The following is a 24,696-nucleotide window of genomic DNA, read 5'->3' on the forward strand; positions in this document are numbered from 1 at the left end:
ATTCGTTCGTTGATTTGGAGATTGTGCGTCTTTTTTTTCATATCTAAGCTGATAGCCTTGAGAGGCTATTTCAGCGTAACCTTAACTAGTAGGTGAGCTCACGGGGTTCAAACCGGGGTAATGCTAACACTGACCCCAGCAAGAGCAGTGCTTTGCAAAATCTACCACCGGATCGGAAACGCGACCCACTGAGAAGACCCGGCGAGAAACTTAGTGGACTGTGTCTATGGGTTAATTCGCTCGTCGAGCCCTTCGTCGCAAGTGACGGGTTCGACGAGGACGGTGAAAGCGCCGTTAATGGATCGGGAGGATCCGTAATGACGTGTTTTGGGCTGTGCATCAATTGTGAAGCTTCTTAATGATGATGATGATGCAATGATTCTGGAAACTTTCACGATAAACTTCCACGGTGCAGGAACAAGATCGCTTAATAAAAATCAAACCCGAAAAAATTATAATTTACGTAACCACTAGTGGTAGGGTGTCTTTGTGTGCCAACGGGGAGCTCTATCACCTGCTTATTTCTGCCGTGAAGCAGTAAAGCGTTTCGGTTTGAAGGAGGGGGCAGCCGTTGTAACTATACTGAGACCTTAGAAGCTATATCTCAGGTAGGTAGCGGCATTTACGTTGTAGATGTCTATGGGCTTCGGTAACCACTTCACACCAGGTGGGCCGTGAGCTCGTCTACCTAAGCAATCTATATATCTATATAAAAATGAATTGCTGTTCGTTAGTCTCGCTAAAACTCGAGAACGGCTGGACCGCTTTGGCTAATTTTGGTCTTAAATTATTTGTGGAAGTCCAGAGAAGGTTTAAAAGGTAAATAAATATGAATATGCTCGGAATTAAATAAAAATAACAATTTTATTTTTCCTTTGATGTGTCCCTCCCGTTGGAGGGATTCCTTTCGTTTGTCTTAAGTTTATTTTATACAAAAGTTGAGGTCTTTTATTTATCGATTGAAGCACTACAAAGTCTGCCGGGTCAGCTAGTATAAAATTACAATAAACTGGTAGGTGGTCGTCCCACATTGCGCTTACCAGTACGTGGTCTCCACTCGAGGATCTTTCTGGACCATCGGCCATCTGATCTTCACGCTATGTGGTTTGCCCACTCCAACTTCAGCTTGCTAACTCGACGGCCTATGTCAGCAACTTTACTCCTTCTAAGAAGTTCAATTCGAGAATATCTATAGTGTTCCGCGAACATGTATCTCATTGAGTCTATTTACGCTTGCGCAAAATCAACACGTCAAACCGGAGATCAAACCTAGTAGTCAAAAGCCCTAGTAAAAGTTTTTATAACATTGAGATAAGCTTATTTTTAAACGCGTAATGTCATGTTATTGTAATTAGGCTGCATTATTCACATTACGAACATTATTAAGTACTTAGGAGATAGTACTGTCATATCGTATCGTGCGTCGCCTAACAATGGCGGTCCGCGAAAGATACTCCTGTCTGTGATTTACAAAAAAAATTAAATAAAAACTATATTAACACTAAAAAAAAAAGTGCAAACCTTGGAATTACAATTAGAATTTGGTGTTCGAATTTTGAAAACAAACTAATTCTAATTAAGAACAGTAGTATTTGAATTTGGATCGTGTTCAACCAAAATACCGCGAAATTTGATTTATTTTTCTTGTCTCCTCCAAATTTTAAATAAAACAAGATGACTTTTAGAGTTTTGATAGTTTTTTGTGGCTTCATAATCGTACTGTGTTTCGTGAATGAATCTAATGCATTGAAAGAAAACGACAGGGGAGTCTGTGTTATCAGAAAAAGGTAATTTTAATTTTTATTATGCATACAACATTTACGGCCATATGGTCCTCTAGACCTGTGCGATATAAAATATTTAAAGGGTTTGAAGTGTAGGATAAAAATGATTCTTAATGGAACTGGTTGCTTTTGGAAACTTTTTTTTTATTGCTTTGATGGGTGGACGAGCTCACCTGGTGTTAAGTGGCTACTGGAGCCCATAGACATCTACAACGTAAATGCGCCACCCACCTTGAGATATAAGTTCCTAGATCTCAGTATAGTTATAACGGCTGCCCAACCCTTCAGACCGAAACGTATTACTGCTTCACGGCAGAAATAGGCAGGTCGGTGGTACCTACCCGCGCGGACTCACAATAGGTCCTACCACCAGTACACAAGAGGTCCTACCACCAGTAAACTTGCATATTTTGGATACTATAGAAGTAGCTGACGAAGAGTTAATGACTCCAAGATTTTATCAGAACACATATTTCTTCGCCCCCGAAATAGGCAGGTTTGGGCACTTTTGTCGGCTATTTTACAGTCAATATCGGTAATGGAATACCGGTTTGTTCTAGTTCTAGATAGATATATGTAATAGAAACAATACCGAAAAATATTTAGCTGTGACTTCATAATGCGGTGAAAACACAAAAAAAAAATAGGTTAAATAGCAAACCGATATAAAAAAAATCTCTTTTTTAGCCTGTTAATGAATACATGACAGGATATTAGAACGAAGCTATAAAATTATTGGAACGAAGTTTTGGAACGAAGTTCCTTATGGGACGATGCGGAGTTGCACCCTAACCGGACAAAAACGTCCGTAACGTAAGATTTTTATTAGTAATGCACACAGTGTACGACTTAACTATGTAATAACGTACAAAAAAGAACATATTTTTTTATCATTCTTTGACCACGATCTCTGAGCGTTCTTTTTTGCAATACACTAGACTAACTCTTATGGAAACAACCGTGAATGAAGTGTACCACAATAAGTTCGCACGTTACCGAATGACCGTGGGTTTTTGCGAAACCTCCAATATTTTTATAATAAGGAACTTCGTTCCTATCCGATGTCCCACGACACCACACATCTTTTTCTTTATTGTCATCGATGCTCGATACGCGTGCCATTTTCTAAGATGATCGGATGAGATGTTTTAGAGCAGAAGGTTTAAATCTCACGTGAAGCTTCGGCAACGAATTGGCTGTGAGCTTAATTAAAACGTGGCCTTAAAAAATAAACATTGAACAGTTTTGTTCTTCAAGTTCATCACCTTCACATTTATCCGCCTACTACTTTTAGTAGAAGTAAGCAGAATACCAAGTAATAATAATTAACTTTGATATTAAGTTTATCTTGTATCACGCTTATATCGTAAAAGGGGAGATGTTGAGGGTATTTTGATATTTATTAATAAACACTTGTCAACCTTACTTGGTGGTTTTAATAAATTACAGTACTTACCGATTTGAGGTCGATTGAAAATGCATTAATTAACGTACCCTTCCAGCACGACTCAAAGACGTTCAAGGACTTACACGGCCAGCAGATGGTGCGGCGGTCGACGATGCTACTTCAAAAAAACGAAGCTTATGGTCAGTATCAACACTTTACAATATTTTAATAGTGTCACATTCGTGTTAATAAAGTAACGTGACCTGAAGTAACACGACTTGAATATCTCTACACACCTTGAGACATGAGGTCAAAGCCTCAATTCAAAGCCATGAAATCGGAACGCATGACTCAGCACTTCCTAAAACCAGTAAGAAATTTCATACCTGATCCTGTGGACCGAATGGTAAACAGTCAACGTCGCCCTAAACACGTCAATACGGATCCGCCTGATCCATTAACGGTGCTTTTAGGTACCTCAAGCACTGGTCACCGTCCTCGCCCAACCATTCGCTTGCGACGAAAGGCTCGACGAGTAAATTAACCCATAGACACTGCCCACTGAGTTTCTCGCCGGATCTTCTCAGTGGGTCGCGTTTCCGATCCGGTGGTAGATTCTGCGAAGCACGGCCCTTGCTATGGTTCGTATATTAACAACGTCGTCAGGTTTGAGCCTCGTGAGCCCACCTACTAGTTAAGGTTACGCTGAAATAGCCTCTCAAGGCTCTCAGCTTAGATAGAAAAAAAATGTAGAAGATCTTCCCTTCCGATCCGGTGGTAGATTCTGCGAAGTACTGTTCTTGCTAGGGCCAGCGTTAGCAACACTCCCGATTTGAGCCCCTTGAACTCACCTACTCGCCCGTTTACGCTGACATAGCCTCTCAAGGCTATCAGTTTAGGTAGGAATAAAAAAAAAAGAAATATTAAGGACGCCTAGAACAACTATGCTCATCCATATTATGCTTAAGGAATATATTTTTCTCGTATTATTCGACCTCGGGATTAACCCTCTTCCAGCGTTGCTGACTCCATCGCTGGGCAGCGGCTCAGCATTATGACCTCCATGAGTGTCCGCAACTCCATATCCTCAGTAGAGCCATATTATGTCCACTAAGGCAATAATAATATAATGATAAATAATAATTCGATATTTGGAAAATCAACTCCAAATTCTGCTAATGTTCCTCTTGTTCAAGCTTTCATTCGCTTTGATTGACAGACATTTAAACAGTTTGACAGACGTCTTATCCTTCGACTTTGACTTCGACGACTTCAGATAAGATAATAATCTTGCAAATTTAACCGAATAATAGCACTACGACCGTTTGTTTGTATATGAGTATAAAAACATTGAAATAATCGTAGTTTTTAAACTTTCACAGAAACCAACCATCAAATGGACCAATCAGACTGTATGCTGCTTAGATTGGATATACAACGTGAAACGCGACTCTTGTGATCCGGTGTGTAGCGCCGGTTGTCCTACCTGCGATACCCCAGGGACTTGCTCGTGTACCATAAATCCAGAGCATCCCGGCCAATGCCTCCCAAAGACCTGCGACCGTCCATGCATCGGATCTATCTGCAAGAATAATTCCTGCGAATGTTTACTAAAGCATCAGAAGTACAATTCGACACACTGTGTCTTATGTGATGCAGGTTTCACACTCGACAGCCAAATGGTGTGCAAGCCTTCGTGCGAGCTAGAGTGCGTTAATGCAACTTGCACGGCTCCTAATACTTGTTCCTGTCACCAAGGGTATCATTACAAAAATGGCACGTGCGAACCGGCATGTTCGAAAAAGTGCATCAACTCTGCTTGCGTGGCCCCCAACAAATGCGACTGTTTGGATGGATACATTCGGGTGAATTCGACTTACTGTCGACGTGAATGTGCGGGTTGTTCTAACGGGGTTTGCGTGGCGCCAAATAATTGTTTGTGCAAAGAGGGTTATAGCCGAGTTAGTGGTAAATGTCAGCCTGTATGTCCCACTGCTTGTCAGAATGCAACTTGCGTTTCGCCCAACAAGTGCGACTGTCTGAATGGTTACATTCCGCTAAATTCGACGCATTGCCAACCTGAATGTACAAAGTGCACTAATGGGGTTTGTGTGGCGCCAAATAATTGTTCTTGCAACGAAGGGTTTAGTCGAGTCAGTGGTGAATGTAAGCCCGTCTGCTCGAGCACGTGTAGCAACGCAACTTGCGTCGCTCCGGATACATGTGCGTGTTTGAACGGATACACTCCGATCAATTCGACACATTGCAGACCCGAATGCAGGAATTGTCTTAACGGGGTTTGTGTGGCACCAAATAAGTGTTCTTGCAACGAAGGCTTTAGTCGAGTCAGTGATGAATGTAAGCCCGTCTGCTCGAGCATGTGTAGCAACGCAACTTGCGTGGCTCCAGATAAATGTGCGTGTTTGAACGGATACACACGGATAAATTCGACACATTGCAGACCCGAATGCAGGAACTGCCTTAATGGTTTTTGTGTGGCGCCAAATAATTGTTCTTGCAACGAAGGCTTTAGTAGAGTTAGTGGTGAATGTAAGCCCGTCTGCTCGAGCATGTGTAGTAACGCAACTTGCGTGGCTCCAGATAAATGTGCGTGTTTTAATGGATACACTAGGATCAATTCGACACATTGCAGACCCGAATGCAGGAATTGTCTTAATGGGGTTTGTGTGGCGCCAAATAATTGTTCTTGCAACGAAGGCTTTAGTAGAGTCATTGATGATTGTAAGCCTTTCTGCTCGAGCACGTGTATCAATGCAACTTGCGTGGCTCCAGATACATGTGGGTGTTTGAATGCATACACTCGGATCAATTCGACACATTGCCGTCCTGAATGTACAAAGTGTACGAATGGAGTTTGTGTGGCACCGGGAAAGTGTTCCTGCAATGATGGATTTAGTCTGATTGATGGGGAATGCAGGTCTGTTTGTAGAAACTGTGAAAATGGTGTTTGCTCAAAGGGTAATGTGTGCTTGTGCAATGAGAGCTTCGAGATGCACAACGGTACCTGCAGACGAAAATGCGGACATCACGATTGTGGTCAAGAAAATACCGTCAGCGGTGATCATCTTGGAAAGAACAATACGTAAGTGTTAAATTTTATCAGCTTACTAGCGACCCGCCCTCGCTTCGCTTCGGAAACATTAAAACACACATCATCATCATTATCCTGCCCTTCTCCCAGTCACCTGGGGTCGGCGCAACATGTTTTCTCCTTCCATACTCTTCTATCATATACCATTTCTTCGCTCACTCCCCTCCTACCCATATCGTCTTTCACACAATCCATCCATTTCTTCTTAGGTCTACCTCTTCCTCTAAATCCTTCCACATTCATAGTTAACACTCTCCTAACAACCTCATTTTCATTCCGTCTCATCACATGTCCATACCATCCCAAACGTGCACTCCTCAGCTTCTCTGTCACAGGTGCCACTTTCAGACTTCCTCTAACATATTCATTCCGTATTCTATCCATTCTCGTTACTCCACACATCCATCGCAACATTCGCATCTCTGCTGCATGCAATCGCCTTTCATCCGCCACTTTCGTTGTCCAACAAGCTGATCCATACAAGACGGCAGGCCTTATTAAGGTCTTATATATCTTCCCTTTTAGGGGAAGAGGGATGTGCGAGTCACATATGGTGCCCGTGACCTGCCGCCATTTCATCCATCCTGCGTCAATTCTGTGCCTCACAGTACGATCCAGTTCACCGTCGCTTTGGATAACAGACCCTAGGTATCGGAAGTCTTGACATACTGGCAAAGGTATTCCGTCGAGGAAAATGGGTGTAAAATTGGAGAGACCACCAAAATCACAGAACAGATGTTCGGTTTTCGATCTGCTGATTTTTAGGCCAACACTCTCCAACTTGCATCGCCATTTCTCCAGTATGTTTTGGACCTCGAGCCCGTTTTCTCCGACGAGCACTATGTCATCGGCAAACAGCATACACCAAGGGGGCTCTTCCTGTATCTCCGATGTCAAGGCATCCATCACAAGCAGGAAGAGATAGGGACTTAGTGCAGACCCTTGGTGTAAGCCCACTGCCACATTGAACTCGTCGGAATTCCCCGCGGCGGTTCGTACATACGTCCTGGCTCGACTGTACATGGCACAGATTAACCTCACATACTTACCAGGTATACCTTTCTCATTCAATGCCCACCACAAAACTGCTCTAGGTACTCGGTCGTACGCTTTTTCTAGATCAACGAACACCATATGCAGATTCCTGTGCACGTCGCGATGTTTTTCGCACACTTGGCGTAGTGCAAATATGGCGTCCGTTGTCCCGCGACCAGGCATGAACCCGAACTGGTTTTGGGTGATCTCACTTTCATCTCGCAATCGCTTTTCTATCACTTTCTCCCAAACTTTCATACTATGAGACATAAGCTTTATTCCCCGATAGCTGCCACAGTCTTGCACATCCCCTTTATTTTTGTATATGGGCACCAGCGTACTGATGCTCCATTCCGTAGGGATCACTTCTTCTTGCAGCAGCTTATTGAAGAATAAAGTCAGCCACTTATATCCGTCTTCTCCCAGTATCTTCCATACTTCCACTGGTATACCGTCTGGTCCTTCCGATTTTCCGCTTTTCATACTTCTCACTGCTTCTCTAACTTCATACATACTAATCTCATTCACAAGTCCGACGTTCTCTGGCTTCCTATTAATCACTCTATTCCAGTCGTTCTCCTCATTCATTAATTTTTCAAAATATATCTTCCAGCGCTCTTTTATTTCGTCATCTCTCATTAAAACTTTACCTGTCTCATTTTTCATACATCTGACATGCTTAATATCTTTCGCTCTTTCTTCTCTAGCTCTTGTAATACGGTAAAGTTCCTTTTGTCCACGAGGTCCATCTAAAGCGGTATACAACCGTTTCTGAGCGTCAGACCTGGCTATAGCAACCGCTTTAGTGGCCTTTTTCTTACATTCTCTATACTCATTCTTCCTAGCTTGCCTCTCACTTTCATTACCTCTTTCTAGTTGCCACTTTTTGAATGCATTCTTCTTTTCTTTCAATTCTCTCTGTACATTCTCATTCCACCACCATGTATCCTTGTCAATTATACCTTTCCCTTTTGATTCGCCGAGCACAGCCTTAGCTGTCTTCCTGACACTATTTGCCATTTCATCCCAACAATCATTCGCAGATTTCTCTTTCATATCCTTCATTTCCAAGATGTTTTCTATCATTATTTCCCTAAATCGACCAGCATACTCATCTGTCTCTAGCATACGCCATCTAATTTTTGGCGAGAGACGGTTTTTTCTCCTTAGGTACTTGTAACTGACTGTAATGTCCATTAGTAACAGTCTATGCTGCGTCACCAATGCTTCACCCGGCAGTACTTTGCAGTTTTTGACACAGACCAACTTACTTCTCTTAATCAGAAAGTAGTCGATCTGTGTCGCGTGATTACCACTCTTATAGGTGATAAGGTGTTCAGGCCGTTTCTGGAACCACGTATTCGCCACTGCCAGGTTAAAGGTAGTCGCAGCTTGGAGCAACTGGTCTCCATCATCATTACGATTGCCATACCCCCACCCTCCATGCACCCTTTCATAGCCCTCATTTGTAGCTCCTACATGTCCATTAAAATCACCTCCTATACAAATCTCTTCACTCTCTGGAATGCGAATCATAACACTATCAAAATCCTGCCAAAATTTTTCTTTCACGTCCTCCTTGCACCCGGACTGAGGCGCGTACACACTTATAACATTCAAAATAACACTTTCACAAACTATTTTTACGGTTATTATCCTATCACTCGTTCTCATGACATGCGCCACACAATCTTTCAAATCCTTATCTAACACTACTCCCACGCCATTCCTTCTTCCATCACTTCCACTATAATACAGCTTATATCCTTCACCAATTTCTCTAGCTTTCGCTCCTTTCCACCTAGTCTCTTGCAGACATGCTATATTTATTCTTTTCCTCTTTAACACATCTACTAGCTCCCTTCCTTTCCCAGTCATACTGCCCACATTCCAGCTTGCATACCTCAATCTCATCTCTCTCACATTTTGGGCTTGCGTCTTACGTCGCACCCGCCCGTGATGCGACAACCCTCGTCCACTTTCCACAGAGACCGGGTGCTGTCCCTGCGCGTCGCCTGCGGGGGACGCCCTAGCCCTGGTGCTCTTCTTTTTATTCCTTCTCATGTTGCTCTAAGTTTTGGCAAAGTTTTTATGACCGGCCGCCTGCCTGACGTCAACCCTCCTTGGGAATGCTTTTGTTGACCTTGGGCCGAGGTTTTATTGGCTTTGGTCTGGCTTTGGCTCTTAGTCGCCTTCTACGACACCCATGAGCTAAGTTTGGGTTGGGGGTATTCTTAGGCGCCCACCACACGCACAGAAACATTAAAACACACATGAAACCAAAAAAAAAAAAAAGTGTGTGTGTCCGCTCCGACGCACGACTGGAGTTTACTCCTCAAGAACGATTATAAAATAAATATTCGTGCTATTCCATGGTCGTCAATATCCAAATAAAATAATGAGAGAAACGCGCGATCAGTACGAGGCTTTGTGGCGGACTGCCGGCGCAGCAGCCCGGCGTCACCTGCGATAACGCGGCCGCGCGTTGGCTCCTGATTGGCGCGCGCACGCATCACGCAATCAGGAGCCAATCAGGCGCATAACGCATTTCGTGTGACATGCTAGTACGATTTTGATTGGCGCGCGCACGCATCACGCAATCAGGAGCCAATCAGGCGCATAACGCATTTCGTGTGACATGCTAGTACGATTTTGGTCCCCATAATTTTCATACCCCGGGCCTATATATGTAAATCGATTCTAAAGGAGTAAACTCCAAAAAAAAAAGTAGCCTATGTTCATCAGGGATAATGTCGGTTTCTAATGGAAAAAGAATTTTTCAAATCGGTCCAGTAGTTTCGGAGCCTATTCGAAACAAACAAACAAACAAATCTTTCCTCTTTATAATATTAGTATAGACAAATATTTTTGCATATTTTCTTATTTTTATTCATTATTTTCATGCACTGGCTATGAGAGGAAGAGAGAAAGGAAAAGTGCTCGTGCACTGCTTTCTCTTGCTCCTACAGTAATAAACAAAACGCAACTCTCTCTCTTTCTATCTCGACTAGCTTTAATCTCTCTTTAATCTAACTCTCTCTAAATTTAATCTCTCTTTCAACTTCCGTTTGCCTCACCCGATCACATTTTTCGTTACGCTCTCGTCGCGCATTCATCAGCAAGTCAAGGGTGCGTAAATAAGTTTCACTTCAACAAATAAATTGTTTGTAATTATCAATAAATTACGACCAACTTAAACTAAGAGAAAAGTTTGATATTGGTCTGTCTACAAACTTAATTTTTTCAGTTCTTACCTATTGCTTTTCCATTTATTGCCTAAAATTATTGAGCCGTGTATTGAGAACCGATAATATGTACTACAATAAAATTAATCTAAGTTAAGTTCAACTATGACGACGCTTGCAGCTGAAAGTAAGTATTGTACTTTTTGACGAAGCATGTTGCTGATAACTTTATTTCTATAATCTGACGAAGCATGTTGCGGATAATAAACATGTACTTAAAATTTTAAAATATATATTTTTTTTAAATATTATATAATAATTAAAAAAGTAAAAAAAAAAAGTTCAACAAGTACATTTCGTTCTGTCTTTTTATCTTGAGTTACTGGTGGTAGGACCTATTATGAGTCCCCGCCTATTTCTGCAGTGAAGCAATAATGCGTTTCGTTTTGAAGGATGGGGCAGTCGTTGTAACTATACTTGAGACCATAGAACTTATATCTCAAGGTAGGTGGCGGCATTTACGCTGCAGATGTCTATGGGCTCCGGTAACCATTTAACTGCTGGCTGTGAGCTCGTCCATCTATCTAAGCGATAAAAAAAAGATTATTTTAACTATCCTTGAAGAAAGTAGGCTTTCTTTAACGTTTAACCTGCTCCGTGATTGTGCTGTTTGGAAAGGAGTGTGAATTAATGTAAAATATCAATAAAACACCGGTGACAGAGATGATGAAATGTTAAGTTACAAAGATAATTTTCTAAGTCGAATTGTGAACGATTTTACCATAAACTAGATTTTAAATATCCTTTCTTTATTACTACACAGCAACGACTTCACTTAAAATTATATCAATAAGTAAAGTTAGAAGTTCATAGATATCTTCTTATATTTGCACTAGTGGTCCCCCAGTAGAAATTCGACTATAATTAATCGAATTTATAAGTTTGAACATTATTATTGGTTCTATTGTCAAAGGCTATTTATTAGACTTCTTTAATCATAGATTTCGCCAAGACTACACACACTATAAACAAATAATATATTAGTAGGGGTTAAAGTCTGAAATTGCCGATTTGCACTGAAAAATTGAAATTCGTTTTTTTTTTAGATTTCCACGTGGTTCGTTCTTCAAATCAAAATTTACATCACGAAAGCGTTTAAACCAAAATAGTACGGTGCGTTCGTTAGCAGTCCCCTCTCCAAATGCAACATTGATATTGGGAGCTGTTTCTGCAGCGTTACTTCCGCGTCGGAACTCGTATTCAAGAATCGCTCGAATTTTCGAAGTATCCATCTTTCTTGTCTAAGCTGAATAAAAAAAGGGTGCGTGTACTTATGTACGCGCGTAAGAAGTTATACTTTATTTTTATTAAATTTATTTCTTTTTTTTAATTTAAATTTTAATGAATTTGAAAAAAAATCGAATAAACAACATCCTCAAACACGCATAGTGGACATCCCTTTTCTTGACATCGTATAAATTCGGTAATTCTCGGTACGGTTTGGAAAGTTCACCTGCGGCTATATTCAGACTCGCCAAGTTACGTCGGTCGTATTGTAATGAGCGATTTAGTGGGCAACTTCATTTCTGTAAATTTTGTGTCACGGTGCGCGCGCATCGTAAAATTTCATTCTCATCAATTTTTCATAACGCGCCTAGAGAAGTATAACTTCAAAAGACAACTGAAAGGCGATAATTGAATGTTGCACATTTTTTTAAAGAAGAACCTCATGTACCGTTTGAAAAAAGTTTCACTCAAAAATCTCAAACCATGAAGGTTATATTATTATGTCCATTCGAAGTACCTATTACAATAAAGCGTCAATTTCATACTTGAACCTCTTATTATTAACAAATAATATTAACAAACAATATTAATCTATTCTCAATTTGACCACAGCCGTAAAACAATAACAAAAGTTTGACAATAAACAAAGGGTATTTACATATGTGTTGTGTCAAATACATGGTAGTGTGCGTAATGTTTTTTTGTTGGTTTAATGTATTTTTTATGCCTAATTTAAAAAATATATTAACATTCTACACTCCTCTATATCTATATCAATACAAAATATTATAAAGAGGAAAGATTTGTTTGTTTGTTTGTATTGAATAGGCTCCGAAAGTACTGAACCGATTTGAAAAATTCTTTCACTGTTTGGAAGCTACACTATTCCCGAGTGACATAAGCTATAATATTTTTCGAAAAAAATTAGGGTCCTTACTAAAACTCCAATAATGTAACCCAAGGTGTAAAAAAATTACCTAAAATATTCTTTACATCGCATGCCCTGCGAAAAGTATTGATGATAGAATAAAATAATGTAATACGATTTTGTAGAACACATTATTATTTACAAAAAGTGTCGCGACAGCATATGTCTAACTATTATAGTTATGCCGCAATAAGTGTTATTTTATTGAAAAAATAAAACCACGTCAAATATCGTTGTCATTTTTGTTAAGGACCCGAGCGGAGCCGGAGCGGGCCGCTTGTTCTCTATAAGTGTGGGACATTTCATACTCCTCCGTCTGCGCAATTTTCATAAAAACGGGCACAAAGTTTTTGCTTCATATATTAATTTAAAGGTATACTTGTTAACGCGAAAGTGTTCTTATTAAACATAGTGTAAGGTATCTTGAAACCATTGACCTATGATCCTCATTGGTGTCTACAAGTCTCAACACCTACTGAACGCTAGGAAACTTCATGTACCTTTCTACGGCATTAAGTTCGCCTTCGGTATGAACAGACTCATTCGTATATTTTTAATGGCGATTCTTGTTTATGTTAAGGCAGATCCGTGTTTCATCGTTCAGATGAATGATTATTTTCAGTCGCGGCAATGTCAGGCCGGTTTTTTTTATACATTTAAGCTATTGCATAGCTTTTATCGCGGGCTTTGAGCGCGGCGACCGAATCAAGAAATTCCGCAACGAAAATAAAATCTAACACCCCCACTCAGCCTACCATGTAGCTCGCGTTCAACACATTCACACGTTGCGCTTGTGTAGTGCTTGTGAATAAGCGCGCGGCGTGACGTCGCACTGCATGCGCGTCATGAAAAGTCTGCCCATCTCTCTCTCGCGCGGTCTAGCTTATGAGTGTGAAGGGGACAGTTAATGTTTTGCTTTTGTTAATGTTTATAAATATGGCGTGGTCTTATTTTATTATTTTTTTAATATTAAATTATTATTGTCTAATTATAATTGCATAAGTTGATAAAACATGCTATGCAATAGCTTTGCCGCGGTAGACCCTGAGTGTCACACGTGTTTTGATTGTCTTTCGAGCATATGGTCCACCTGATGGTGAGTGGTTATTGTCGCTCAGAGGCACAGTCAAATCGCTGCCTAGCATTGAGTACTCTTCGAGTCACGATAAATGACCGCATGAAACATTGTATTAACATATTACGCATTATGATTCTGTAATGGGTGTTGTTATTCTCGCATTTATATTATCGTTGTAGTGTTGGAAGTCGCCGGCCGGAAGCTGATTACGCATAGGCACTAGTCAATAAGTACTTGTACTCTTGACTTGCAGATGCGTTGGTGACGTGTCGGATGTCGCCATCCGTTGCTATTGTCTTTATAACATTGTTTTAAATAACGTTTTGCATTAGTCGTTGAAATTGCACAGTTATTCTGGTTTCCATACGAGAGACAGACAGACAACAAATTTTAGACAATGGTGATGGTTTAGGCGTCTTATGAGCCCGCACGGGTTGGTACCACCTGCCTATTTTTGCCGTGAAGTAGTAATGCTGTTTGAAAACTGAGACTTAGGGCTCATGTTTCATGATAAAAAATTTTATTGCTTAGATGGGTGGACGAGCTCACAGCCCACCTGGTGTTAAGTGGTTACTGGAGCCCATAGACATCTACAACGTAAATGCGCCACCCACCTCGAAATATAAGTTCGAAGATCTCAGTATAGTTACAACGGCTACCCCACCCTTCGAGCCCAAACGTATTACTGCTTCACGGCGGAAACAGGCGGGGTGGTGGTACCTACCCGTGCGGTCTCCCAAGAGGTCCTACCACCAGTAATCCTACCACCAGTGGCGGCATTGATGTTGTTGATGTCTATGGACTCCGGTGACCACTTAACCTCGAGTGGGCTTTTACCTCATCCACCCATATGAATAAAAAAATAAAAAATAACGTCGTAATACTCTGGTTTTTCCTTTGTTTGTATGTGCAGCTTTCAATTCCTAAATGCTGTTAGTAGGAATGTTTGTATTCAAAAACAAAATATTTATTCCAAGCTTAAATGTCGTCAAAGCGACAAGCTACTGCTTGAATTTCAAAATCTACATCACCGAAAAAAAAAAAACAGCTTGCCTTTTTTAAAAACCTTGGATAACTTAAAAAATTGCCCTCCTACGACAATACTATAATTTTATTAATTAGGCCTAATATCCTGAGTGTGCTTAGTGCGAGTTTTTTAACGTTCTCGATCGTGTAAAAGTTAACTCAAATTTGTATGCAGTTGGAACAGCGCCTCTAGTGACAAACGTAGGCAAACGTTCCAACTCCATACAAATTTGAGTTAACTTTTACGCTATCGAGAACGTTAAAAAACTCGTACTGAGCAGCACACAGGTTGACGACAAGTGCAACAATCTGGTAATTTTTGTAAATTACTCTAAAGTTTGTAAATTTTATTGATGTGATTACACAATAATGAAACTAATTACGAAACGAACTGAATTAGTTAACAAGTGTTTTAATAAATGTGTGTAGATAAAATTAATTTAGGAAAAATAGTTTGTCAAGATAATATAAATTACTATCATAACACTTGGATATAAACCAACATTTTACAACAAAATTTATAAAGAAAATATTGGTACCAAATCATGATCAAAGTTGATTACTCTTGGCAGAGCAGTAGTGGTCATGTGGATTCCTTGTTTTTTATAGCCTTGTACCAAATACCAGTACCTGATTAATGAAATTTTTCATTTTGCCCGCCGTATTTTTTATTGGCGTTTGGCTTAAATCGCGTTTGCACAATTGCTTTGCGGTAGAAACAAGGATGGGGGTAACAGCCCGTGCGGGTACACAAAACACTCAGCCCAGCGTGGCTCGTGAGGAACGTCGACCCACACGACGACGTGAGCCTCGAACCGATCCGGAAACACCTGAAGTCAGCGTCGGAACGGTACTTCGATAAGGCTATGCGTCATAATAATCTTTATCGTTGCCACAGCTGACTACTCCCCAGTTCCTGCCCACGCAGGAGCCAGTCACCGTCAACGCCCTAGACACGTCCTTACTGATCCATCAGATTCAATAACTCTTCGCATTAGAGGCCTTCAGCTCTAACACTAGGAGCAATGTACGTATACTTGTCGAACCGGGCAAAGAGTTCGACGTGCAACATAATCCATGCATCACAAATTCTCACCGGATCACCTCAGCGGGCGCGATTCTGATCCGTTAGTAGATTCGTTTGCGAAGCAGCTGCCCTTGAGTTGTTCGGTCTCCTCCTGTGGCGTCCGAGCAGCTGTTAGCAAATCCCACCCCTCCTGGCGGAGCCTTTGCTTGCCCACTCATACTGGTGAAACTGTGAAGGCCTCCGGGCCACCAGTAAGTAACCCTTCATTTCAAAACTAGTTATTTCTGAATTATTAATATTAGTGATATTTAATAAGATCTTAATGATATGACTTCTTTGGTAAGCATTTCGTCATTATTCTTAAAAAAAATAAGAAAAAAATATTCAGGATCGTTACTCCTATATTTGTCAACAGATTTTAGTTTGAAATTTCGAAATAGTTTATTTATGAGAAAAAAGGAAAAACGTCACGAAAAGAAATTAAAAATGAATATAAATCGTGATTAGTATTTTTTATGCCTGGATTAACGGTTCGTCTTTTTTTTTTTTATTGCTAATTGGGTGGACGAGCTCACAGCCCACCTGGTGTTAAGTGGTTACTGGAGCCCATAGACATCTACGACGTAAATGCGCCACCCACTTTGAGATATAAGTTCTAAGGTCTCGAGTATAGTTACAACGGCTGCCCCACCCTTCAAACCGAAACGCATTACTGCTTCACGGCAGAAATAGGCAGGGCGGTGGTACCTATCCATCGGGAAGGACATACTCATGAATACATTTATTCCATACATATGTGTATAGAGACATTGATAGCTTAGTGTCATTGCTTAGCCTTGGAATGAGAGCCATTGATATTTACCGTGTTCTTTGTTTTTTGGGTTACAACATGTTGTTTCGGACAAAAGCTGATCAGACTAGGATTCCATAATATTCTCAGTATCTTCGGGGTCGGTTTCGCAAAATAACTGAACGCATGTAAAATAGAGCCGTATCAATGAGGTCACCGGCGCCACCGCGTATCAGTTCATGATAAAACGTATATTGAACAATAACTGAGTAACCATCAAACATTATATCTCGACGTTGGAAGCTTATAATTGAATCTATAAACCATACTGTAGAGATGTACATCAAAGGGAAGATCTTCTACCTTTTTTCTTCTATCTAAGCTGAGAGCCTTGAGAGGCTATTTCAGCGGAACCTTAACTAGTAGGTGAGTTCACGGGGCTCAAACCTGACGACGTTGTTAACACGAACCATAGCAAGAGCCGTGCTTCGCAGAATCTACCACCGGATCGGAAACGCGACCCACTGAGAAGATCCGGCGAGAAACTCAGTGGGCTGTGTCTGAGGGTTAATTTACTCGTCGAGCCCTTCGTCGTAAGCGACAGGTTCGACGAGGACGGTGACCGGCGCTTGTGGTACCATATACCATATACTTTTTGCCACATGATCATCCTAACTTTTGCCTAACATGCCTATACTACGATAACGACTCCACTCTTTATTTTCTCTGTCACTGGTGATTTATTCATATTTCTCGTTAAATATTTATACTTACTAAACTAAATATAAACTATAACATCTATATTAAGCCTACGTAAGCCACGTAAGAGCATTATATCAAGGCTCTTCTAACCGACAGTCAAAAGCTCGTTACGATATCTTTATTCATTATTATATTATCATCAGATCTATCTTATTATATCTTATTCCTAGTCGATCATCATGTACCGATCTGCTTTGGCATGATCAGTATGTGTCGAGAGGTTACTGAATGAGTAGCGCACTGAGTTTCTCGCCGGATCTTCTCTGTGGGTCGCGTTTCTGATCCGGTGGTAGATTCTGCGAAGCACTGATCTTGCTAGGGCCAGTGTTAGTTACACCTAGTTTGAGCCCCGAGAGCTCACCTACACACTAGGGTAACGCTGATCTCTCAAGGCTATAAGCCTAAGTAGGACAAAAAAATAAAAAAAGAATGAGCACAGAATTCCGCCCTTGTAATGGAAGCTTTCAGAATAGTAACTCCGTAATCTATAGTGAATATATTTTGAAATAAAAAAAAATCTTAATTATAATAAAATTAACTAGGAACATAAATTAAGATATGTATAACCGAACATTTCAATTTGTTCTTTACCATAATTAATATATGAGGAAAACATCATGTTAAAATGGCGTATCTAAAACATTTGTTGTGTTGGCGATAACGGTTGACAATTACAAGGGAGTGGATGGAAATGTTATTAATTATTGAAATATTAATAACAAATACCTCTGTTTAAATCTGGTAGTACTTTTGACCCCACTAACTTTAGACCCATTTCAGTACTACCTACATTGAGTAAAATTTTTGAAAAAATTATTTTGGCACAGCTTTTGAACCATTTCTATTCCAATAACCTGCTTCATAACAAACAATATGGATTCACTAGAGGCCGTTCGACTATTGATGCAGGTTTAGATCTTATTAAAAATATTTTTCAGGCTTGGGAGGAATCGCATAATGCCCTTGGGGTATTCTGCGACTTATCTAAAGCTTTTGATTGTGTTGAGCATAATACATTGTTGAGGAAATTACACCATTATGGTATTAGGGGCGTTTCATTAGAACTTATTAAATCTTATTTATCCGGAAGAATCCAAAAGGTAGACGTTAAAGGAAAGAGATCTTCCGGTGTCTTACTTAATATGGGTGTTCCTCAGGGTTCCATATTGGGTCCCTTCTTATTTCTTGTGTATATCAATGATTTACCAAAGTTTATTGAAACCCGTCACGAGGTCGTATTATTCGCTGATGATACATCCTTATTGTTTAAAATTAAACGACAATTGGAAGATTATGACGATGTGAATGATGCTATCTCGCGCGTGGTACATTGGTTTAGTGTTAATAATCTGTTATTAAATAACAAAAAAACAAAATGTATAAAATTTACCACACCTAATGTCAGACAAGTAGACACTAATATCATTGTAAGTGGAGAGACACTGGAGCTTGTTGATTCGACAGTTTTTCTTGGTATAACAGTTGATTCCAGGCTGCAGTGGGGTCCTCACATATGCAAGTTAGCGAATAGACTTAGTTCTGCAGCGTTTGCGGTAAAAAAAATACGAACGTATACTGATGAAGATACGGCACGTCTAGTTTATTTCAGTTATTTTCATAGTGTTATGTCCTATGGCATTTTGCTATGGGGCAATGCTGCCGATGTCGAAACGATTTTCATCCTGCAGAAGAGGGCTATTCGTGCTATTTATAATATGCACCCGAGGGAATCCTTGAGGGACAAGTTTAAGGAAATCAAAATTCTAACTTTAGCGTCCCAATACATTTTTGAAAATTTATTGTACGTGCGTAAAAACATTGTAGAATTCCCCAGAGTCTGCGATTTGCATAATGTGAACACTAGGAACAAACATAGGCTTGCGTTGCCGGCGGCTCGAATTAAGAAAATAAGCAACTCTTTCAGGGGGCTGGGTGTACAACTTTTCAACAAGATCCCACAAAACGTTCAACTACTACCTGTTCATAGATTTAAGAAAACTGTCAAGGAACGTTTGTGCAACAAGACATATTATAAAGTTAAGGATTTTTTACTAGATGGCACTACGTGGGAATGAGGCGTTCGCTCCTGGCCTTTTCATTTTTCATTATTATTATTATTTATTTGAATTGTATTTTTTTGACTTGTTTTTTCGTATACTGTAAATATGTTTTCTTGTTTAAAAAAAAAAGAAAATAGTTGAGAAAATACAAAAAAAAAAGCCCGCTGAGTTTGTTTCGCCGGTTCTTCTCAGAACTGTGGCTTTTTTTGGAACCGGTGGTAGAGTTAACATTTTCTTTTACATTTTGACATTCAACAAGTGTGTTTTTGATGACATCCAAGTTGAAATAAATGATTTTGAATTTGAATTTGAAATGCGTACTCCTGCGTAGATTTTCGCAAAAACAGCTCTCTGTTTCACGATCAGAATCTTTTGTTCAAAATGGATCTGATAAAGATAGACATAAAAGGACGCTAGTGTACACTGCATTGGAATACAAATACTGTAATATATGTGTGTCACTGGCGAATCCTTATAAAGATTATTACATATCTATTTACATTCTATAATCAATCTACCACCATTTGCGATTCTTGAACCAACTGTATTAATTTCGTACCGATTTTTAATGAAATCAAAAAGTCAATCGGGAAAATAGACTGTAGCCTTTTATTGGTGGTAGGATGTCTCGTGAGTCCGCACGGGTAGGTACCACCATCCCTCCTATTTCTGCCGTGAAGCAGTAATGCGTTTCGGTTTGAAGTGTGGGGCAGCCGTTGTACTGTTAAAACTGAGGCCTTATAATACAACTCATATCTCGAGGAGGGTGGCAGTATTTACGCTGTAGATGTCTATGGGCTCCGGTTACCACTTAACACCAGGTAGGCCGTGAACTCGTCCAACCATCTAAGCCATATAAAAAAAAACAATATTTAGATATCTATACTTGTAACTATACTTGAGACCTTAGAACTTATATCTCAAGGTGGGTGGCGGTATTTACGCTGTAGATGTCTATGGGCTCCGGTTACCACTTAACACCAGGTGGGCCGTGAACTCGTCCAACCATCTAAGCCATATAAAAAAAAACAATATTTAGATATCTATACTTGTAACTATACTTGAGACCTTAGAACTTATATCTCAAGGTGGGTGGCGGTATTTACGCTGTAGATGTCTATGGGCTCCAGTAACCACTTAACACCAGGTGGGCTGTGAGCTCGTCCACCCATCTAAGCAATAGAAAAACAAATATCGTCGACAAACAACATGCTCGTCCGTGATCTCGTTTATTGTGAAGTATTTGAAACGTCGGACTTTTAATAATATAATGACAATAAAAAAGTTAGATTAAGCCTTGAAAGTACTTTTATTTAGTTCTACTACTAGCGAAAACCGCAGAAGATTCTAATTTCTAATGTTAATTAATTTAATTTCAAAACGAAAATACGGACCCCCTGATACTATTTTCTAAGTGAAGACTAGTAAGTAAATCCTATAGTACAATATTTTTGTTCCGTTTCCAGAAATGTCTACACGCATGATTGAGAAATAGTGTTTTGATATATCTACTGACAAGTAGGTTTAATATAATATAAATGAAATATTTGAATGAATGCTTTGATCAGTTACGTGAAGCTTATCAAAAAAATCAACACAATTTAATAATTTTTAATGTGTCAACAGGAAATCCTTAATTGAAGCTTTAATTGTACAATATTGTAGTACTAATTAATGTTAAAAGGAAATATTAACTAATTACATACCTAATCAGTATTAGCGCCTAATGACATATTACCTGAACTCTCGGGCTCATAGTTTTTTATGTTGCCTTAATAGTCAACCGGTTATTATATGAAGATTAGCTCGCAGAGGATCCGTGTCCTAAAGGATAAGATGACCAGTATTTTTTTTTATTTATTTTTTTATTGTATAGACGTGTGACCGATCTCACAGCCCACTTGGAGTTAAGTGGTTACCGGAGCCCATAGACATCTACAATGTAAATGCCGCCATCCACCTTGAGATATAAGTTCTAAGGTCTCAGTATAGTTACAACGGCTGCCGCACCCTTCAAATCGAAACGCATTACTGCTTCACGGCAGAAATAAGCAGGGTGGTAGTACCTACCCGTGCGGACTCACAAGACGTCCTACCATTATTTATTTTCTTTAGTTATCCTATTTATTTAGTTTAATTAATTAGTGTTTAGAAACGATTGCATCACAATTTTTTGAATATTTTGTTACTAGCGGTATATCATATTGCAAGAAGGCACGGGAAGCTACCACCTTACTTCTATATTAGATCATTCGCGAAGCAGTTGCTCTCGAGTTGTTAGGTCACCTTTGGAGGCGCTCGAGCAGCGGTTAGCAAATCCCACCCCTCCTGGCTGAGCCTTTGCTCGCCCACTTGTCCTGGTGAAACTGGAAAGACCTCCGGGCTACCAGTAATCCTACATTTAAAAAAAACAAACAAAAAAAGCTTTTGTTTAAGCCAACGCATTCGAGAATAGTCATTTTTCAAGGTGGCAGTATTAGGGGCATAATAACGTGAATACATCAGTCTATGGACTCCGGTAACCCTTTAACACCAGTAGGGCCGTGAACTCGCTCGCCCATGTAACTCAATAAACAAGCCTTCGAAAATCCGCATAAATTAGAATTGAAATAAATTTTAATAGACATTGTAAATCGTTCAAATCGGCGACAACTTGTCAGGCTACAGACGCGGCGTGTGTTAATTGAAGTACGTGTCCTGATTTTAGAATTTAACGTTACGATAAAAACAATTTGAAACACGAATACTTAGGGTGTAACATATTTCGCGTGTGTTGAAAACTTACCGGATAGAAAGAGTAGAGAGAAAGAGAGAGAGAACATACTTTATTGCACACCAAAAGACAATTGAGTCGACTATTATCAAAGCCGGCAATGTGACTTTTGGACAATTATTGGTAAATCAGAAAAACGAATTATTGACTTTGTATTCCATTGGCAGTCACAAAACTCTTCTGAACGACATCTTAGATAAATAACAGGTTAAGTATTAACCTTTATTTAATGCAGGTTTTGAACCGTATTCTTTGAAGGAGACGATTATATTCAAATCAATCTGTATTGACATATCAATAACATTTTTTTGTCCAAATGCACAGATTGCCACCTTTGATAATAGACGACTCAATTAACAGTAGAAAACAGTCAACAAGCAGATACATTTGTACAATAGGCGGTCTTAAGCCTTGCGTCTTAAGCGTTTCGGTTTGAAGGGTGGGGCAGCCGTTGTGACTATACTGAGACCTTAGAACTTATATCTCAAAGTGGGTGGCGCATTTACGTCGTAGATGTCTATGGGCTCCAGTAACCAACATCAGGTGGGCTGTGAGCTCGTCCACACGTCTTAGCAATAAAAAAAAAAGGCGAGTATTTTAGTCGAGAACCGAGTAATTTAGTAGTAATTTAAAAAACTATTAACATCCTGCACTCCTTCTCTATGTTCTCTATAAGTGTGAGAAATTTCATAATCCTCCGTCCGCGCAATTTTCGTAAAAAAGGGGTACGAAGTTTTTGCTTCACGTATTAATATATAGATTGAACAGCCTTGTCGCAAGCACGATAACCATGGTTAAACCAAAGAGTGCGAGTAGGATGATTAATTTTAACATAGATATTAAATTACTATGAATATTAAAGATGATTCCTGTAACTCAGGGGCTTCCAAACTTTTTTGTTTACTGCCTACTTTGGAAATAAATTCTTTTTTAACGCCCCGATTTTTTCACCTACTTAAAAACAACTATAGCGAGGGCTTAGTCGGTGTCTAAGAGTCATCTTAGATGAAATTACAAATCGCCTCCCAAGCCTCTACAAATCGCCCCATTTTTTTTCTGGGTCTCTTACCGCCCCCCTTTAGGCCTGCAGCGCCCACAAGGGGGCGTTATCGGCCACCTTAGGAAAGGCTACTGTAACTTATTCATGTTCGAGTATCGGATCATTACACCACTGGTCGGGGCTGTGGGGTGCTACGTGTGAGCTGGATCCAGGTAAATAGCGAAGGGCTGACTTCTGAATCCGGGTCCTGAATTCGCTCGATGGGTTTTTTATTTTTATTTTATAGCTTAGATGGGTGGACGAGCTCACGACCCACCTGATGTTATATGATTACCGGAGCCCATAGACATCTATAACGTAAATGCTGCCACCCACCTTGAGATATAAGTTCTAAGGTATCAGTATCATTACAACGGCTACCCCCCACCCTTCAAATCGAAACGCATTACTGCTTCACGGTAGAAATAGGCAGAGTGGTAGTACCTACCTATGAGTGCTCACAAGAGGTTCTACCACCAGGTTCCCTGAAGCACGACAAAGTGGATCGGCAACCAAGAGTACATTAGGTTGAACAGTATGTATAGTATCGTTGAGTATGTATAGAATAGGTCTAGAGCGTGATTCAGGATCCAACCGATTGGTACCATAGTTCTGTCTATTTGGCACACGAAGTAATTATGCGGTTTGAAGCTTTTGTTTAAGGCTTTCAATACATTTGAAAATTCGAGCTTTTGTCACAAGGTAAAACAGCATTAATAGACTATAGGCTGCAGCTTAGGATGTGTATGCAGTTGGACTAGCTGGTCAAACGTTTCTGTTATAATTAATACAAAAGATAAACCAAAAAGAAAACCTACTTCCGCAAAATATACAGAATGAGTGTAGTCAACTAAACATGTGTTCTAAAGGGTATTGATAAAATTAATATGGAACCACATGAAAAATACCAGATTTCAAATAATCTCAATTAAAAAGAACCATTAAAATGGGTTAACCTAGAAAAAATTTCTAAGGTAACACAAAAACAGTCGAACTCATAACCTCGTCCTTTTATTGAAGTCGGCAGAAATAACTAAACAGATTCAAAAGCTTCAAAGATTCAAAAGGCTTTTACGCGAAATGCCAAAAAGAACTTTTTTCCTACCTATGTTGATAGCCTTGAGAGGCTATTTGCTGGCTATTTATATGGAATGTTGCTAACACTGGCCCTAGCAAGAGCAGTGCTTTGCACAATCTACCACCGGATCGGAAACGCGACCCACTGAGAAGATGCGGCGAGAAACTCAGTGGGCTGTGTCTACGGGTTAATTTACTTGTCATTCCCTTCGTCGCAAGCGACGGGTTCGACAAGGACGGTGACCGTTGCTTGAGGTACCTAAAAGCACCGTTAATGGATCGGGAGGATCCGTAATGACGTGTTTAGGGCAAAAAAGAACAGTTAAGTTACGAACAAAGTTATTTT

At 39.9% G+C, this 24,696-nt stretch overlaps 1 protein-coding gene across 1 annotated transcript in view; it reads left to right on the forward strand.

Annotated features, from left to right (window-relative positions):
• The first annotated feature begins 1,438 nt into the window (after window positions 1-1,438).
• The window catches only part of LOC114245248 (uncharacterized), a 40,902-nt gene continuing 17,644 nt past the window's right edge, over window positions 1,439-24,696 (forward strand). Inside the window, exons 1-3 of the mRNA XM_028177345.2 lie at window positions 1,439-1,787; window positions 3,287-3,371; window positions 4,554-6,274. Of these exons, the coding sequence (XP_028033146.2) occupies window positions 1,675-1,787; window positions 3,287-3,371; window positions 4,554-6,274 (1,919 nt within the window). The 5' untranslated portion in view covers window positions 1,439-1,674. The remainder of the gene's footprint in view (window positions 1,788-3,286; window positions 3,372-4,553; window positions 6,275-24,696) is intronic.

The sequence above is a fragment of the Bombyx mandarina genome, chromosome 09, assembly GCF_030267445.1.
Source record: "Bombyx mandarina strain Sakado chromosome 09, ASM3026744v2".
NCBI lineage: Eukaryota > Metazoa > Arthropoda > Insecta > Lepidoptera > Bombycidae > Bombyx > Bombyx mandarina.